The 17,789-nt window shown below is 36.7% G+C and overlaps 1 protein-coding gene across 4 annotated transcripts; it reads left to right on the forward strand.

The window, feature by feature from the left end:
- The first annotated feature begins 2,792 nt into the window (after positions 1 to 2,792).
- Positions 2,793 to 17,387, forward strand: LOC123310780 (neprilysin-2). Of its 4 annotated transcripts, none has more exons than XM_044894428.1 (10): positions 2,793 to 3,029; positions 11,863 to 12,011; positions 12,597 to 13,168; positions 13,240 to 13,416; positions 13,472 to 13,689; positions 13,744 to 13,902; positions 13,967 to 14,207; positions 14,312 to 14,480; positions 14,622 to 14,872; positions 16,893 to 17,387. In XM_044894428.1, exons 1-10 carry the CDS (start codon positions 3,007 to 3,009, stop codon positions 17,229 to 17,231), a joined length of 2,298 nt encoding a protein of 765 aa, XP_044750363.1. In that variant the 5' UTR covers positions 2,793 to 3,006; the 3' UTR covers positions 17,232 to 17,387. The 4 variants fall into 4 exon arrangements, with proteins under 4 accessions (XP_044750363.1, XP_044750362.1, XP_044750361.1 ...); XM_044894427.1 differs by having other exon boundaries at positions 15,885 to 16,964; XM_044894426.1 differs by lacking the exon at positions 2,793 to 3,029 and adding an exon at positions 4,623 to 4,851.
- Positions 17,388 to 17,789: the final 402 nt, after the last annotated feature.

Below are 17,789 nucleotides of genomic sequence, written 5' to 3' on the forward strand. Positions count from 1 at the left end.
CAATAAAATTAAGAACTGAAGAAATTGATTGGCCATCTTGGATTTTACCGTTTACCAATACCAGTTGATAACTGGCAAAGTGAAAGATCAGTTTGATCTTGCGATGTAGATTGGAATTTGGCATTTCACTTCGCCCACGTACATATATACGCGAATTTGGTTCGTGTATACAGGATGTCCCTAATCTAGAATTAAAAAACGACTCTCTATAGTCTATAAGAACCATCACCGACTTTACTCTCTTAATGAAGAAGAAAATACATAATTAGTTGATGAGTAAATGCTCCATTTTCACTTTCCTGCAAAAGCCATATAATGAAAATAATCAAATATCGGACATGGACAATTCATTAACACATAACAATTTCCATTTAACTCTTAGGTCCAAAAGGAGAAGAAACTTCGAATTATAGGTCATTACCTCGGTCTTCCTAGGCCTATCATTAACCTACCCAGTCGACTCTGCAAATACTAAGGAGCATCACGTTCGAATCCAAGAACGATGAAGTGAATGGCACCATCAGAGCCATTTCCAGTGAAAATTTTTTCTTCAATCCCCGAACCGACAATTTCCAGTTGCGAAATGGTGATCAATATGGTCAGTGAATTCGCGGTTAATGATACGTGGAAAATTACGTCAACGAACACGATATTATTGTCGTTAAGTCTGAATATTTTGTAATTTTGCTTGTATATATATATATGTTCGACGACTGGTCTCAAGAGCAACTCTGATGGTAATAAATCTCGAAATTTCATTCGGTCTTGACGAAGAAGACTTCTAGAAAAATCAAAGATACATCATTGAAAATTGTTTACGTTTCGATGGAGGATGAAGGAGAATGAAAACCTGAAATCTCTCGACAAAAAGTTTCGGTTCTTGGTTCATATGAAATAGGCTCAATTCAAGTTTACTTTGTACCCTTGAAAAACCCACTACATCCTGATGATCAGCACGATTTTTCTTGATTGCGACAAGATCACATTCGTCCGATGTTTATTGTCAATTCGTCACAATTGATAACCGTATCATTGACTAACATCGATGTTGTATTTTGCATATAACTGTCAATACGGAAGTATCGAAGCTAGCGTTTCCGTTGTTAGACAGTGAGAGTCCCCGAATGAAAATAGAATCCCTGGCAGAATTGCAAGTCCGTGACAAACGATTTAATGCGAGCAAGCCTTGAGTGATCAGCTTTGTTTTGATATCCGTTCGAGTACCTACACTGAATGGCCCAACTAAAGAGTCAATTGCGAGGAAATCGGAAATTCAGATCCGAGTAGAATTTTTATATACCAAGTGGAAATTCTGGGATACATTTCCATTGAATTTACATTTTGATGGACGAAGACGCACTGTGTATATCTCAGGTAGTAATTTTTTAGAGGAGACCAAAGTTTCGTTACTGAAAAGGATCAACTCAAAGTGGGTTACTCTCGATTTAAAATTTGTCCATTCAAAAAGTTTCGCATAGACTCTGAAGGTCTGACGTTCTTGATCACATGATTTCGCGGTTTGTACATAAAGACAGTTGACAAATTATCCTTTAATGAATTACATTGTCGAGTTCTTATCTGAAATTCCGATCTATTAAAAATGAACTGTGTCGCTCAGCATTATTCGTACTCAACGATGATTCTTTTTATTTTTGTCAGTTGTTTGTCCAAAAATTAAGGCCCCATCTGGGTGATTAAAACCAGAACTAAAATCTTAACAACCTATCGAAGTTGATAGGCTCCCATCAACACAAACACAATTTCTTGTTTGTGGTAAAAAACTCTTGGAGTTCCTAAAAATAATGTTCTTCTCCAGGAACATCTCTAATGTGTCTCATCGTTTTACAATCATATTTATATAAACACTTCATTCGAAAATTTTCTGGTGATGAGGGAATCTTTGATGTTTATTGCAAAGTTTAGATTTTGGATGAGAGGTGGTCATTTGGCCTAAAACAGAATCATTTTATCTTATTATACCTGTACACTGAAAACCCAATATATCCATACTTCCTTCAGGAAACCTTTAATAGCCTGGGTGTCTTATATCTAATTTCTGTTGGTGATAACTTCCTATCTCATATGAGAGGTTGCTTATTCATGAAAAAAACAATGAATACAATCTCTAGCATAGGTCAATTTAAAAATCTCGTTCTATACTATCAAACAGGATAACTTACTGTTTGGTCTTCCCAAAGCACCTTTGGAAATCCCACAAAACCGTCCAATTTCCAATTTCACGGGAAAATTCGTGAAAAACTCCCCTTTTTTCAGTTTTTTTCTCTTGATATCAGTATTTCAATTGATTTTCTGCAATTGTCAAATGTTATAACGTATACCTAATATCGAAAATTTGGACATCTGGTAATAGATGTTGAGTAAACCCATTTAGCATCTTTAAAATGGCGAATTTGATGTGAAAAACAGATGACATGGTAGTGTACAAAGAATTGGCAAATGGTTCGTGCCATGATCAGGAAAAATTAACTTGCACTCTCATCTTTTCAAATAATTTTTGATCATTCTACTGTTGATATAAATAATTTCAAGTAAACTCCTCAGTAATTGCTGAATATCTGGACAGACTTGAGTCCAGCCCCCACCGTACTTTAGAAAATTTCTAATTTTGTTTTCCACACACCCTTACAGTAGTTTTCAGCCCTTAAGAAGCAAAGAATGGGTGGTGGATCAGTGTAGTATCCGCAGAAACCAGCAAATATTCACGTATTTGGATGCAGTCAGTTGGGATCTCTGAAAGAAAGGTGGAAGGGTGGTGGAATTGACTGTTAAATGAGCAGAGCATCAGAATCCGGTGAACACACTGGCGAAGGCACCCAAAGAGAAACGCGACTGTAGACGGAAAATCGGAGTGCTCAAGAATAACAATCGCGCTCGTACGGGACAATCTTCCCACCTGAGTTATGTCTGTTTGACCGAGTTTTTTGTGATTGTGTTTTTTAACTTTTTGTACTTGTTTGACGTTTTTTTTAACTTTTTTCTTCGAATATGACAACAACGACGGTTATCAAGTAAGTCACGACCTATTTTTGTATGAAATTGAAGAAATATTGCTATTGTCGGAATTCCTGGATGAAAATTTTTGGCTGAAAAAATGTGTGAAATCATTTTCTTCCAATTGTTCGAATTTATCTCAAGAAACTACGGATTTTACGGATACATTGGGTCTTTTGATTTGTAGTACAAATATTTCTTCATAGATCTTTTCATTGATGCCAAGATTTTTGAGATAAGGGTTAGGTGATTGGCTTGTTACCACAAGAGTGTTGAATATGCCATTAGAAGGAAGAAAAACACATCATGTTCACTAACACTCATTTTTATCAATTTCCAATTATAATTACAATGTTTTGAAGGATATCCAATGTTCTCTACAGTCTCTACTCGAAATGAAACTTGACTTTTATTGGCAGAAAATTTTCTTCAACATATTTCGATCTTTCTTGTCTCTGAATACCCTAAAATAGTTTTATAAAAATCCAAAGCAAAATTGAATAGATGTCAAGGAAGCTTTTAATCTACCAACTCAACAGATAGCCACACAAGAAATTGTAGGTACATTGCGGTAGAGAAAATGAGGATATAATGTAAACATTGAATTCCATTATTTCAAAACTGGCTGAATGGGATTTTTTTCATGTTTCACTTTCTACCCTTAAGATGAGTCTGTCAGATAGGTTCTGAAAGGGTCGTTATTATTTGTTTCTCGATCTCCAATTGCGTTCTATACATACAATTCACTCAAGAATACCCTTTGAAAATGTTCCACTCGATACTGTCTTGGCCAACAGAATTTCATTTTCATTCAAGATTTCATCGTAGTCAGTACAGAACAAAGAAGACTGTAAAATTAGGATGTTGAATGAGTTGCACATCCAATTCTGGCAATTTTGGCACATATTCGAATTCGACACTCTATTTTTACTGCCGTTGTAGCCGAGAAGTTCACCGGAACATTGATCTGGTTCGAAGTACACCTTCAGCTATAAATCAAAGACTCACTTGGCGCTGAAAAAATTGTCAACATCAATTCCGATTTCAGCAATTGAAGGTTTCGACCTACGACGTCTAGTCGGGAAATTCACGAATAAAATAAACATTTATTCATTCCACATCTTAATCAACTAGGAAAAATTCATAATTTCATGTAAGGGAGTAAAAATTCAACGTACATACAAGCCATGCAGGGTTATTTTTACACCGTATCACCTTACTTTGATACACCCCTACATTGTATGACATTTAAATTTTTTCACAGTCATTTATTCACACCCTGTCAAGTGTATGTCCATTTCTGAATCATCTTGTACATGTAGCCTAGAGATAAACGCTTGGATTTTCCCTTTAAATCCTCTTATAAACCAACCTAACATGTTTCTCTTCCACAAGAGCATCTTCACTTAGTCAATGATTCGAAAAAAAGTTTCCATAGCCTGATTCCCAGATTTTTCTGTATACCCCCGTACTTTCGATCCTGAATCGAGTCCGACACCAATTCAAATCGGCTTCCGATGTCTAAGACGAACTGCAAATTAATTAATTATACCTGATTAGCGCACCTTCGTTGTTCGCTAGCAGCCCGCTGCTGATAACTGCTAGACTGCTAGACGGTCAGTGCGTGCTTTTTCAAACAACGAAAAACTTCTTGAAATGTATCTCATCTCTGTGATTCCAGTACGGCTTAGCGAGTTTTAGATATCGGCCACAGCTTCCGCTACATCGGGAGATGAATCCATGAGAATCGTATCGAATTTTTGAACTTCAATCCACACTTTTTGAGTTTTTAACAGTTTTCTTGACAATGACGACAACCGTGAAAGATATGGTCCTTAGGTAAGTCGATCTGAAAAGTTCTGGATGAAACAATATTCTTCACAGAGGAAAAAAAAAGGGTTATCATGATCAGTGAAAATTTACATAAAAAACTTTACAATATTCAACTAACACGTACCTTTTTTTCATGAAACTTCTTAATGCGAGTACTAAAATTGCCAAAATGAAAGAATCCATGATAAATCAGGATCTGAAATCGGTAGTTAATCGGTATTGAAAAAATATCCTGGTACTTTTTATATCCTGTCAGTTCTAGCTAAGATGTTTGTTATTGTACAAGGTGGAATACATTGTCCAAAGTTCTTTCATTCATTCCATTTGTCAAAAAGTCCCAAAGTTCCTAATTTAACATTTAACCCCCTGCATATTTTGATAAGCGTTCCCCTTATCGGTTCAACTATTCCTTCAACAAACACAATCAACATTCAAGTCCATCATCATGAATTCCCGAATTTTCGAATTAATTAATCACGTTTACCAAATCACGAAAAAAACTATCAAATTATATACGAAAAGCTGAAAACTGCACGACGATTAATAATGAAAAGCAAGATCAAGGAACCGTATCATTCAAAACCCAAATACATAATTGATATGTTCTGCAAATTACATCACTGAATTTTTGCGTGTACAGTGAAGTATATATTTAGTCGACGATAAATGATACTTCTGTAACCAACAATTTAAAAATAGATCTTTGATTCGCAACATCACAACTTAATTATTCCCCTTTTTGTCAAAACACGATTATTTGTTGGGATATCGATGATTTCCTAACCTCTGATGACGTGATTCATTTTCGATTCAGTCAGATATTTATATTTGTCCATTTGGACCTCACATGTGAGGATATAGGAAAGAAGAATATTAATTTGAAACTTTTTTTAAAGACATTTTTAGTTTTCGTCCCATACTTATGTTTAATTTCTTCTATATCTCACCTCGTATATTTTGAATGAAATTTAACACTGAATTTTCCTCTCATATATAAAATTCTTCATGCTCATTCCTCCGCAAATGAGGTTTCAAAAATAGCTCAGCTTTTGTATCGATAATAATTAACACATCTTTTTGGTTTTCGAAGCAGGAAAACAATAAACAATCAATTAAATCACCCAATAATTCGTTCTTTATTTCTCAAGATACATCGCTTATATAGGTATAATAATGATCGTTTCTGGTAAAACAATTTTCATTTTTATATCACATGTTAGCAGTTAAATGGAAAATAAATTGAGTATTGCGTAATTTTTAGTTTCTAGTAGACATTAAAAGAATTTTACACATAAAGGGATCACATGTAATGCTCGAAATCATCAGAACTACATCATATTACATTAATTTCCACCATACAATGTGTGAATGAAAAAATGCGTCTGAAAAAAAAATAAGCACACAGCGAAATTGTTGGAAGGTGTTTACGAACCCCTCAGTCGAAGGATGAATATGAATGAAACTCCTACCTGTTTTCGAATTATGTACAGAAGGATGGTAAGTGGCCAAATATTATGATTTACGTCAACGAATTAGCACAATTAGTTGATCGACATCGGTTTGTTTCCCCAAATCATTACCAACGTGATCATCACAGTGTAAAAATTTTGTATAACATCTGTAGAGGCCAGCTTCCGTATGTGCGAATAGAACTTTATAGAACCACATATTTCCTACAGGCTATACTCCAAAGATCCAGCTCATTCGAAATTACTATTCATTGAAAATAGGAAAACATTAAAATTGCCCATGTGGGAAGAGGACTCGCTTGAAAAAGTTTTTCCGATATAGAAACCCATGAAATAGTAAACATTATTCCAATCCAACTCATCGTAAATCAGAAATATTTGTCGTTAATTTTAAAAGCTCATGATTTTCGGAATCTATTTGAAAAATCAGAATTTATTTGGAAATTGGAGACCAACCTTTAAAAAAATATTAGCACCGTGTATTTTCGGAGAGAATAGGCTATGATGGGCAGGTTACCCAATAAATATTCCAAGTAACATGAAAACTGGAAGAACCATCTTAATTGCCAAAAGATCGGATATCGATTCATGTTGTGAGAAGTAGGTTGGAGCATTTTTCTTCAAGACGTGATATTGCTACCATTTCAAGACATCTTGATAACGATGCTTTCAGTACCATTGTATCGTTTACTGATAATATTCTAGTACGTTCAAAAACTGCAATGGAGAAACAATAGCTCGTTGTAACTTGTAGCATAGGTTGGAGAATCGTATTTCTCACAAATATTCCGCAATAACTACCTTATGAGATGATATACAGAGTTGAATTTTTAAGTGGTAATTCCTTGTCAAAAACTAGTGTGGGTCTTTCACATAAATTGATATAGAAGACCCATACTATTTGTTGACAAGGAGTCCCTTTTAAATTTGTTCACAACTATTCATTTACTCCTCGTATATTAGATCGCCAGAAGTCTTGTATAGACGGCAGAGCACAAAGGGGAAACTGTGTCACCTAGTTGGCGAGGAAAACCATACCCATCAGATCATCAGTTAGCTAAAGAGAAGACGTAGGAATTGAATTTCGCCAAAATCTTCGAGTTGGGAAACAAGCTCTTATCGCGAATAAACAGTACTAATTGATAGGATAAACACGACGAATTTTTCGTCAAGGATCACTATCAGACTATGATTGACGGCAAAGTATCAATCCTATCCGTTGACCCATCACTATCTGGGTCGATCGAAAGCAGCGCAAATGAATGAAACTGGTATCGCTCTTCTTCAGTTGTCACAACCAATTAATTGTAAGTCAACCTGGTTATCGATATGTTAATTGAAAGGTTTCCTTTTAGAACGATGCCAAACAACTTCCTAGCTAGAATCTGTCCTCCATTATCCGTGCCATGTTTGTGTATTCCTCTTATGTACGAGGTACAACACATCCGTAATTTGACACTTTTTCTTGGCCTCAGGAGAAGACCGTGAAAACGCTTCGATGAACAAATTGAAACTTTGAATGATGCTCAGAGAGAGGCTTGTCTTCAACGCCGAATTCACCCATCTTGAAACATCTTGATAAATCATGAAGCATTAGACTAAATTCACTCGCAATTTACTGAATAAAGCAGAAAACCAAGTTAACACATGATCCACAACGCAGTAAATGATTTTTTTCGCAGAGGTATTTCGAAATTGTAGAACTTCTGGCTACAAGCCATTAATTTTGGTTTCTCCATTTCAGACATCGCACAGGGTCGATGATCTATCAGCTATTTTTTTCGCAGCAGTGTGATCCAAAAGAGATACTCCATGTTTTGTCGCAAAAATTGAGTGAAAATTGTTTGTAAGTGAGTAAGGCACGACATTTGAGAGTTCAATTAACCTTGTTCCAAATTAAGCACATAATGGTGATATTTCTGAGAGTGGGTTCGTATCCTACACGAGTTCTGTTACTAGAATGCGATGAAATGAGGAAAGTTATCAAAGATCAAACGTTGCAAACCCCGAATCTAGTAATTTCATTGCCAAAAATGAAGTTAAAGAAATTATTCCTTTCTGGTACAAAACTGGTGTCGCTGAGTGTATTTACCGGATTGAAACCTCGCAGATTCTTAGAATAATGTATTCAAATTGTTGAAAACCTCGGGATTCTTTCTCAATCCATCATTCAAACACAAATCCAATTATTACTGAAGATGATAGCGAATAATTAATATATGGGAATGAGGATGTGATGTACTAAAAAATTATTCAGTACTATAGGTAATTGTGAGCGTTTATCTGCTCATTATAATATACCCATAGGTCTTAGGAATAAATTTGTTATTAATAAATTTATAATTTGTTTTTCGAAGACGTCCGAAAATAATTCATGATGAAGAATCTGTAGACTGTGATTAGAAATTCAATTTGTTAACTTGTTGATTTCATGATATTTGCGACTTATGTAAAAAACAATTATCCATTTATAGTTATTGAGAAAGATGGAGAAATACAAGTCAAATTCTTTTAAAAAGTTATTGGAAGTATTATATTGTTGTGGTAGGTACGCATTCTACAACTTTCCATTGAATGATTCTACTAAATAGTATTTGCAGGTTCGAAAATTTAATTTTATATTACCTACTTATATCAGCTGAAAGAGTTGTTATTTTCCAAGAAATTTTCATCCTAGTTCGATTAAGTCTTATTCGCAGAAAATTCCTTATCCTACAGCTGAATATCGAAATTCACGAGCTGAATATATTTTTCTATTCCAATTTCAAACTGGTAGTTTAGAAATAAGGTTCAGAACAACAGTGAAGTTGTAGATACACAAGCAAAATATGTCAAGGATTGGTACGACCTCCTGCAATTTCCCAACCAAGTATCGTTTGATCATCCTCACCTCTATTGTTAAATTAATTCATGCACTTGAACAATACCCATTGAGGATTAGTATATACGATAAGGTAGTTTCAAGAATAACCGAGTTGTGGAATTTCTTTCGTGCGATGTGTGCATAAACAGCTCCTGTTTAAATCAGTTGTTCGTTTCCCAGTTGGAGATTATGTTGTTCGTTTTCAGGTAGATATTGTAGCGCAATCGATCATTATATCTGCTCTTTTTGAATTTCTGGGATTTGGAAAGTCCAACCTAGTTTTCAAGACAGAATTGCTTGAAAAGCACAACGATTTATTCATCGTTTGATAGGCTTTCCAATTAGAGGTTCCGTTTTGAATTGCCCGCTATTTTGATAGCTGTCATTTTCCGACAGATGACAGATTTCGAAAATTCCGTTGGATAGGCCCTTTTTTGGGCCCAAAAATTCAGGACAGATCAGTTGAGTGAAGAATCGAACTCTTCCACGAAGGGCAAGAAGCAGAAATGGAACTATTTTTACAAAAAAAACTTGCTATCCAAGAGGTAACCTCTCAGCAAATGAACTCTCATTTATCGCAACAAGGGTTGATACTTCCTACCAAAAAACGCCAATTCCCCGACCATAAAAAATTCTAGATTCCCGTTCATCAGTCAGAATACGGCAAACAGGCATGACGTATCATATCTTCGTTGGTAAATGCAGTCACAAGGTACGTGCCTTGCCTACCGATTTCAGACCATTTTGTTTGCCTAATTTGCATTGATAGGCGCCTTATGAATCCCTGGAAGGGCTGAAATTAACAATGGCGTACACTCAATGTTTGAGAAAACTGAATTTCGATTATAACAAACCCCATGCTCTGTGCCGCTATCGTGATTGGAAATATGTCCCACTAAAAAATACGAATAAATTAGTGGTTAATGGAATGGCACGTAAAATATCTACTATACCAACAGAATATAAACTTTTAGTTTTTGGGTTGAAAACGTGATGATGGACATTTTATTTCAAGAGCAAAATTGTAATTTCACTTCAAAATTTTTAAAATGTGATTTTTCTTGTTTGTTGCAAATTCTCGCTGTTTATTGGTATAATTAACGAAGGTTGAGGTTATTTCACTGTTCGATTTGATTTTAAAACAATGATTCAGTGAATAAACACGAGAGGAATGCGTTCGAGGAAATATTTACAAATAATAAATTTTTCTGTTATCAGCAACATAAAAATTTTGCATTAAATGCTTTAACCACTGGGTTTCTTGGAAATCAGCAGGGGACTATGACAGTGTTCCACCAAAAAATTATAGTAGCGCATAAAATCAGGTAGATACATAACTTGTTCTCCAATTGCACTGTGAAGAATATCATCTCTGCATCAAAAACCTCCCGTGGATTTTGGTGAAAGATACCTTCAGTACTGAAATAATATTCCAAATCTTGTTTTTGACCGGTAGGTATACAAAGAAACAAAAAATAGTGAAATAGAGCACGGAGAAGTAAAAAAACTGGCCCAAAATTTCATTAGTGTCTGACCCGTCTGTGGTGTCGCAAAAAATTCTCGATAAGACATTGCATTCCTCTCATTCAAATCTGCATTCCGCCTTATAGCAGATAATGGTAAATTACGATAATGTTGAACGTAAAACATGGTAGAGCGAAATTCGTATATACCGGTTACGTAAACACAAATTACAAAAGGTTGGTTTCCACTTGAATCCGGTTCATTACCTCCATCATTATTGCAATTGAGTTTTTTCCGAAACACCGTTGGGTTACTGCAGTCAGGGAATAACTTTTCTATTCGACAGATTAGCTACTTATTTTCCTGTAATATTAAATAGGCTTCGAAGCTTTCTGAAGGAGAGGTTGAAGAATCTTTATTTGTCCTTCTAGTCTAGCAGATTCAAATCACATTGAACACTTGTTGGATCAGTCAGAAGAAAGTAGGAGTCGATACCAGTATGAATTATTGATGTTTTTCAAAATCAGCCATATCAAAAACAGGAATCAAACAGGATAAATTTTGTTGATCTTTGATCAGAGGGAAACGATAGTCTAGCTACTCTAGCTGATGCTACAATCAAAAAACTCGAACAATAGACCTAAACCGCTCGCTGTTGGGACTTGTGACTCGATGTTTTTCAACTGAAGGCCAAATTTCGCCCGTACGTTAACAATTTCGTGACGAAGAAGAAGAAATCATCAAAACATCCGCTTCTATTTGAGCCTCTTCTAAAATTGTTATTCGTTTTACCGGTTTGATCCACCTGCTACACCTAAAGGTTATAAAAAATCATGTTTCATACTATGGCGTACCCATAATTATGATTAAATAATCAACCGAGTAATTTATTATATAATAGCTATTTCCAATGAGTGTGTCTTATGTTTTCATCGTCCATAAACTTTTTATGGTTTATCTATCGCTCATCGATATTTCGTTTATATGTGAAGGCTCATTCTGGATTTTTTTAGGGAAGAATATCTGTATACCTAGAAAACTTATTTAGTTGGTAGATATACAAATATTCTACCCTGAAAAAAGGAGAGCACACCAAATTCGCTGATGGTTTTGATGGTGACTTATCCTGATTTGAAAGAACTTCGTAGAAACATCAATTTTCTTAGACTGGTTTGGGTAGATCCGTAGAGTGCGTCATCTTTCATTGGATTTTTTTTCCAGATCACCAACATGGTGGAACCGCAGGACAAAAATGGAACGGTGTTTGACGTTAACCACTGTCGTCATAGCATTGGTTGGGATTTCCCTCTTAGTTGCCCTGGCAACGGTTTTGGTCAATAATGCAAAAAATAGGAGCCATACAATCAACAGTAAGTATAATTTATTATACAATTAATCTTCCCAATCATGTAATGTTTTAAAAGATGAATTTTGAGAAGAAAATCACGGCAAAGTAATCCCTTTTCATTCAACATTACGTAATAACGCACACTGATATTCAGTTAACCGAGCAACATGACTATGAGTTACTTAGAAAGTCAATGCAATTTCACCACCTTCTTTGCAATTTTTATCCCCCGCCAAATATAACAAATGGTATTCCATGCACTACGAGTGATCAGTTCTGGAAATTAGTAAATGGCTGGACATAATAACAGTCTTTCACTCACCGTTAATTGATCTTATTCACTTTCTCATTCGACGTGTCTGCGAGAAACTAGTCGAATACGATTTGGATATCGTTCAAATGGAATACATCAAATTCTATACTGACATTTATTCATTGCAAATAACTAGGTACACATACAAATTACATGGACCACTCCTAAATCCCTCTTACCTACTGAATATCATGTCGAAATTAGACCAAACCTCAACGCCAACGAACAAAAACTCTTTCAAATACACAAATTGACTAATATCATGACAATAATTAAAATTTCGTCATCTTCCAGGCTCCTACATCGCAGAACCTCTGCTAGGATCCCAACCATCGATCATAAATACAGTCCAAGACGGCCAAACTGTAACAAACAAAATTTGCCTGACGCCCGGATGCATCCACACAGCCTCAAAGGTCCTGGAATACATGGACCCTTCAGTGGACCCCTGCGACGACTTCTACCAATTCACCTGCGGGAATTTCCTCAAGAAGACCAGCATCCCGGACGATAAGGCGTCGGTGACGTCGTTCAGCATCATAAGTGATTTATTGCAAGAGCAGCTCAGATCCATGATCGAGGAGCCCATAGATCCGAAGGAGCCCAAACCCTTCCAACTCACCAAAAAACTCTATAGGGCTTGCATGAACAAGACCCTCATCGAGAAAGAGGGATTGACCACCATCCATCAGATATTCAGGAATCTTGGAGGATGGCCGGTTTTGGAAGGGGACATGTGGAGAGATGGCGATTTTGACTGGAGAAAGGCGGTGTATAAATTTAGGAAGCACGGATACAGCGTGGATTACCTCATCGACTTTTCCGTGGGGATCGACCTCAAAAACTCAACCCGAAGAATAATAGACGTAAGTCATTGTAGGAACTTAACTCACCACACCCTTCGTACTCTGCAGGTTCTAAATGAGTTTCTTTCCAGTTGGACCAAGCATCTTTTGGCCTGAGGAGGGAATTTCTCACCAGGGGACTCTCCGATAAATTGGTCAAAGCCTATTTTGATTACATGGTAGATATAGCAGTTTTGTTCGGAGCCGAAAGACCTAGAGCACTCAAAGAATTAGAGCAATCTCTGGATTTCGAAATAAAATTGGCAAACGTAAGCGGTAAATGTCAATATCGAAACACTTCTCAACCAGTGAATCGTTTTTCAGATTTCCTTACCAAGTGAAAAGAGAAGAAACGCATCTTTGTTGTACAATCCAATGACCGTGGAAGAACTGCAGAACAGGTTCCAAAGCGTTCCTTGGCTGGAATACATCAATACATTGTTAGCTCCAGATACTGTGATAACCAAAGAGGAAGTAGTTGTAGTCAGTGTGCCATCTTATATCACTGACCTAGAAAAGATTCTTGCAGTGACCCCCAAAAGGTAGATACTTTTTGCTTTGTTTGAGTGTAATTTGATTCTTAATCTTCTCCTCAGGGTTCAGGCAAATTACATAATGTGGAGAGCAGCTGCTTCATCTGTATCATACCTAACTGAGGCTCTGAGAAGACGTCAGTTGGAGTACACCACAGTGGTGTCTGGTAAAACAGAAAGAGCACCAAGATGGAAGGAATGCGTCGACATATCTGCTGGCAGGTACGTTTGCTCACTTGTCTTGGTCACTTCTTGGTTAGTTACAACTTTCTCTGTCTGATCACAGTCTGTCTACCGCTGCTGGTGCTTTGTACGTCAGGAAATACTTCAATGAAGAAGCCAGACAGAACGCTTTGGAAATGGTGCGTGATATAAGGGCCGAATTCGAGACAATTTTAAAAGAGGTGGAATGGATGGATGACGAGACTAGAAAAAATGCCCTGGACAAAGCAAAATCTATGGCCACGCATATCGCGTACCCGGATGAACTTTTGGATGACAGCAAATTGGAGGAGTTCTATCAAAACGTGAGAATGCTAATATAAAACAGTGCTTGGGAACTGATAGCTCGGCTAGTTGATAACGTTGCAATTTAGTTGATTATCTCCATTTAATAAGGGTTCTCTTTCAGTTGGAAATGGATGAGAACAACTATATGGGTTCCGTTCTAAATCTCACACTCTTCGGTACCCAATTCTCGTTTAAACGTTTGAGGCAACCAGTGAACAAGACTGATTGGATAACCCACGGAAGACCAGCAATTGTAAACGCGTTTTATTCGTCCATCGAGAACAGTATACGTAAGTACAATACATGGGCCACCACAAACATAGGGACCAGTAGTAATATGAAATTCCAACAGTATTTGCTTGCAGAAGATGGCCATATTTGCCACCACCAACTTCGACTGCATAATTTTTTACAATCTCTTCGTTTTTCAGAGTTTCCAGCAGGTATTCTGCAGGGAGTATTCTTCAATGCTGATAGGCCGAGATACATGAACTATGGAGCAATCGGATTCGTTATCGGTCACGAAATCACCCACGGTTTCGATGATCAAGGTAGACAGTTCGACAAGAATGGAAATTTAGTAGACTGGTGGGCACCCTCAACCCAGAAGGCCTTCATAGAAAAAGCCCAGTGCATTATAGATCAATATGGAAATTACACAGTTCCAGAAATTGGACGCAACGTAAGTTACTCATCTATTCGTCAAATCTATCTGATTGACGAACATATACCTTACACCCTTATTATAATTGTATGCGTATCATGTTATGTGATAAGAGTTTAGTTATACGGAGTAGATATAAAAGAAAATGTAGATTCTATCAAAGAGGTATCAACGGAGGGTACAGGTAAGATCTTTGTGTTTTGAGTGAAGCTTAAGCATGAAATGCTGTGTTGAAACTGAGTGGTTTTATTTGAAAAATAAGTTCAGGGAGACTTTGCGGAATTGTGCTTATCAGTAAGCATGTTTGCCTTTGAAATTTCAGTTGGTGTCAACACTAAAAATAACCCCCATTACAACACTTTCTACCAGAAGAAAATAAACGTAACTTTCTACACTCAGTTTAGGACATTATATAAAACCCTTGAAAGTCATTGAAAGCAATGGTTGGTAATTCGAATGGTTGTTTAACTAGTATTCAATGAGCACAAAAGTGTTTTTTTCAATTCCAGAAATATGTCAGTCCAGTATTACTTCAATAAATCGCTATTCATTAACAAGAAGTTACTAGAAACCTATAGATCTATTAATATATTGCTTGAATTCCTTATGGACCTATTGCTTTTGAGGAGTTCTTTCGTTTGATTGAAAGGGGCTGAAATTGAGATCTTGTAGTTTGTGAGCTTAATGTGGCACAGTGTTTTTGAAGAGTAGTTACTACCCGTACTTTGCTTCTTGTTGAAATTTCTCAGTATTCCTTCGTTTGATGTAAATAAACTAACCTTTTTGTAAATATTATTAATCCTGTACCAAACTTACTGAATGAATATTAACTCCTCTCAGTTTCTTAGTTGAAATTCCAAACTGTTAAACTTTCCAAGCGTTAGAATATCATGGTGTTCTGACTAACACGCTGAACACGAATTGAAACTGCAAATTTTTTAAACCAAACCTGATCTCTCATTCAGTAAGTCGATTTTGCGTGGTTTTGGTAGGCCTAGTACTAACGGAGGCTGGCATTCCTCTCTTGCAGCTCAATGGGATCAACACCCAAGGAGAAAACATTGCAGATTGCGGTGGCCTAAAAGAGGCCTACGTCGCCTACGAAAGCTGGACTAAGCGACACGGCGAAGAACCTTACCTTCCTGGTATCAACCTGAACGGACGCCAGATGTTCTGGGTCTCTGCAGCCCACATTTGGTGCTCCAAGTACAGGAAAGAAGATCTGAGACAAATCGTGGTCACCGACGAACATTCACCAGATAAATTTAGGGTCATAGGACCCATGAGCAACATGCAATACTTCGCGAAGGATTTCAATTGTTCACTTGGTTCTACCATGAACCCCGTTCATAAATGCAAAGTTTGGTGATGACTCCACCAACTGAATCTCTTTGTCCCTTCATCTGGAGGTCTGATTCGATTGAAATCCTGATAGAAGACTGCTTATTGTCTCGATCTAACACAATGACACAAGTGCATGAACATTTCCAATACGAACAACGATTTCTCCACTTGCATCTTATACTAATATTAATGTACCTTAAGGTTCTCGTAGATCTCTAACACTGTACATAAGATCCTGTATTATTGTAAATCTTAACCTTTCACAGAGTATGGATTCGATTTGAATTACCATTGCTGGAACATTTAGTATACGAACATTCTGAGCTGTCTCGACATCATCGTGGATTTTTCCTCTCAAATATCACCATACATTGCTTTTATAATGATGGATGGACTCACACACACAGCATCCTCATTATTGAATTAATCATCAATGATTCTGACCACTTTGTATTTTTAAACGTATCGTCTTAATTTATCATTTCTTAAATATGTTTCTATGTCAAATTAATTGTAAGTTTATCACTTTTTCCACTCAAATCTAAGTTGTCATCAAGTCTAATCTACCATGTACTCCCTCGTGGTGGGTGGTTTAACAAGGAGCGTCTCCAAATCAATATAAAATGAAAAAATATCCGATTTGACCGACCGACACTCTAATCACTAGACTCAAGATATCCAAAATGATTTTTAGTTGAATGGAATCAACACCCAGGGGGAAAACATAGCAGATAACGGCGGGATCAAAGAGTCCTATCTGGCCTATCAGTCCTGGACCAAGAGAAACGAGCAAGAAATGACGCTTCCAGGTCTGGACTACACTCCCCAGCAAATGTTCTGGATTTCAGCAGGCAACATTTGGTGCTCGAAGTACAGGCCCGAAGCCTTGAAACTCAGGGTTCTGACTGGGTATCATTCTCCTGGTAACTTCAGAGTCAACGGACCTCTCAGCAATCTGGAATATTTCGCGAGAGATTTTGGTTGTCCGGTCGGTTCCAAGATGAACCCTAGGAGCAAATGTAAGGTCTGGTAGAACGATTTTGTGAGAAGTTTAGTTCCTGTGATGTTTCGGAAAGATATTAATCTTGTACATAGTAACAGAACGTAAGCGAAAGGCGCAGTGTTTTATATTTTATTGACCTGATTTTTTTATTATGAGAAGAAATAAATTTGAATATATGTATATCAACTTGTGTTCCTATTCCGATTCCCATCCCCCAGGAAAAATTTCTGTGTTCCAGGAAAATCTTCTTGGGGCAAATGGGTTCATTTTCCTGACTACCATATTGAATATTCAAACACAGAAACAGAATAGCTGGAATCAAAAAAAGGAGCCAATACGCGATCTAAGGGAGGCTTGACTAAGATTCGGAATTTTATAATGTGATGAAATAATCTCATGAAGACTGATACATATTCTGAAAGAGCAATTCATCTAGTGAAAAATCTGAGAAGCTCACCCATCTTTGCGCAACCGTTCGGTCTTGAGGAAGGTTTAACTGACCCCATCTTTCTGGGAATTTTTCGAGTCACGTATCTTCCAAGAAAATCATCTTATATCTGAATGTTATACATTATCTCAAAGAGCAAC

Source organism: Coccinella septempunctata, chromosome 4 (genome assembly GCF_907165205.1).
Source record: "Coccinella septempunctata chromosome 4, icCocSept1.1, whole genome shotgun sequence".
NCBI classification, from domain to species: Eukaryota; Metazoa; Arthropoda; class Insecta; order Coleoptera; family Coccinellidae; genus Coccinella; species Coccinella septempunctata.

Coding starts and splice junctions, on each gene's coding strand:
- LOC123310780 (XM_044894426.1), top strand. CDS start 4,820: ATGACGACAACCGTGAAAGATATGGTCCTTAG. Junction 12,012..12,596: donor TAGGAGCCATACAATCAACA/GTAAGTATAATT, acceptor GTCATCTTCCAG/GCTCCTACATCGCAGAACCT. Junction 14,481..14,621: donor GTCCATCGAGAACAGTATAC/GTAAGTACAATA, acceptor TTCGTTTTTCAG/AGTTTCCAGCAGGTATTCTG.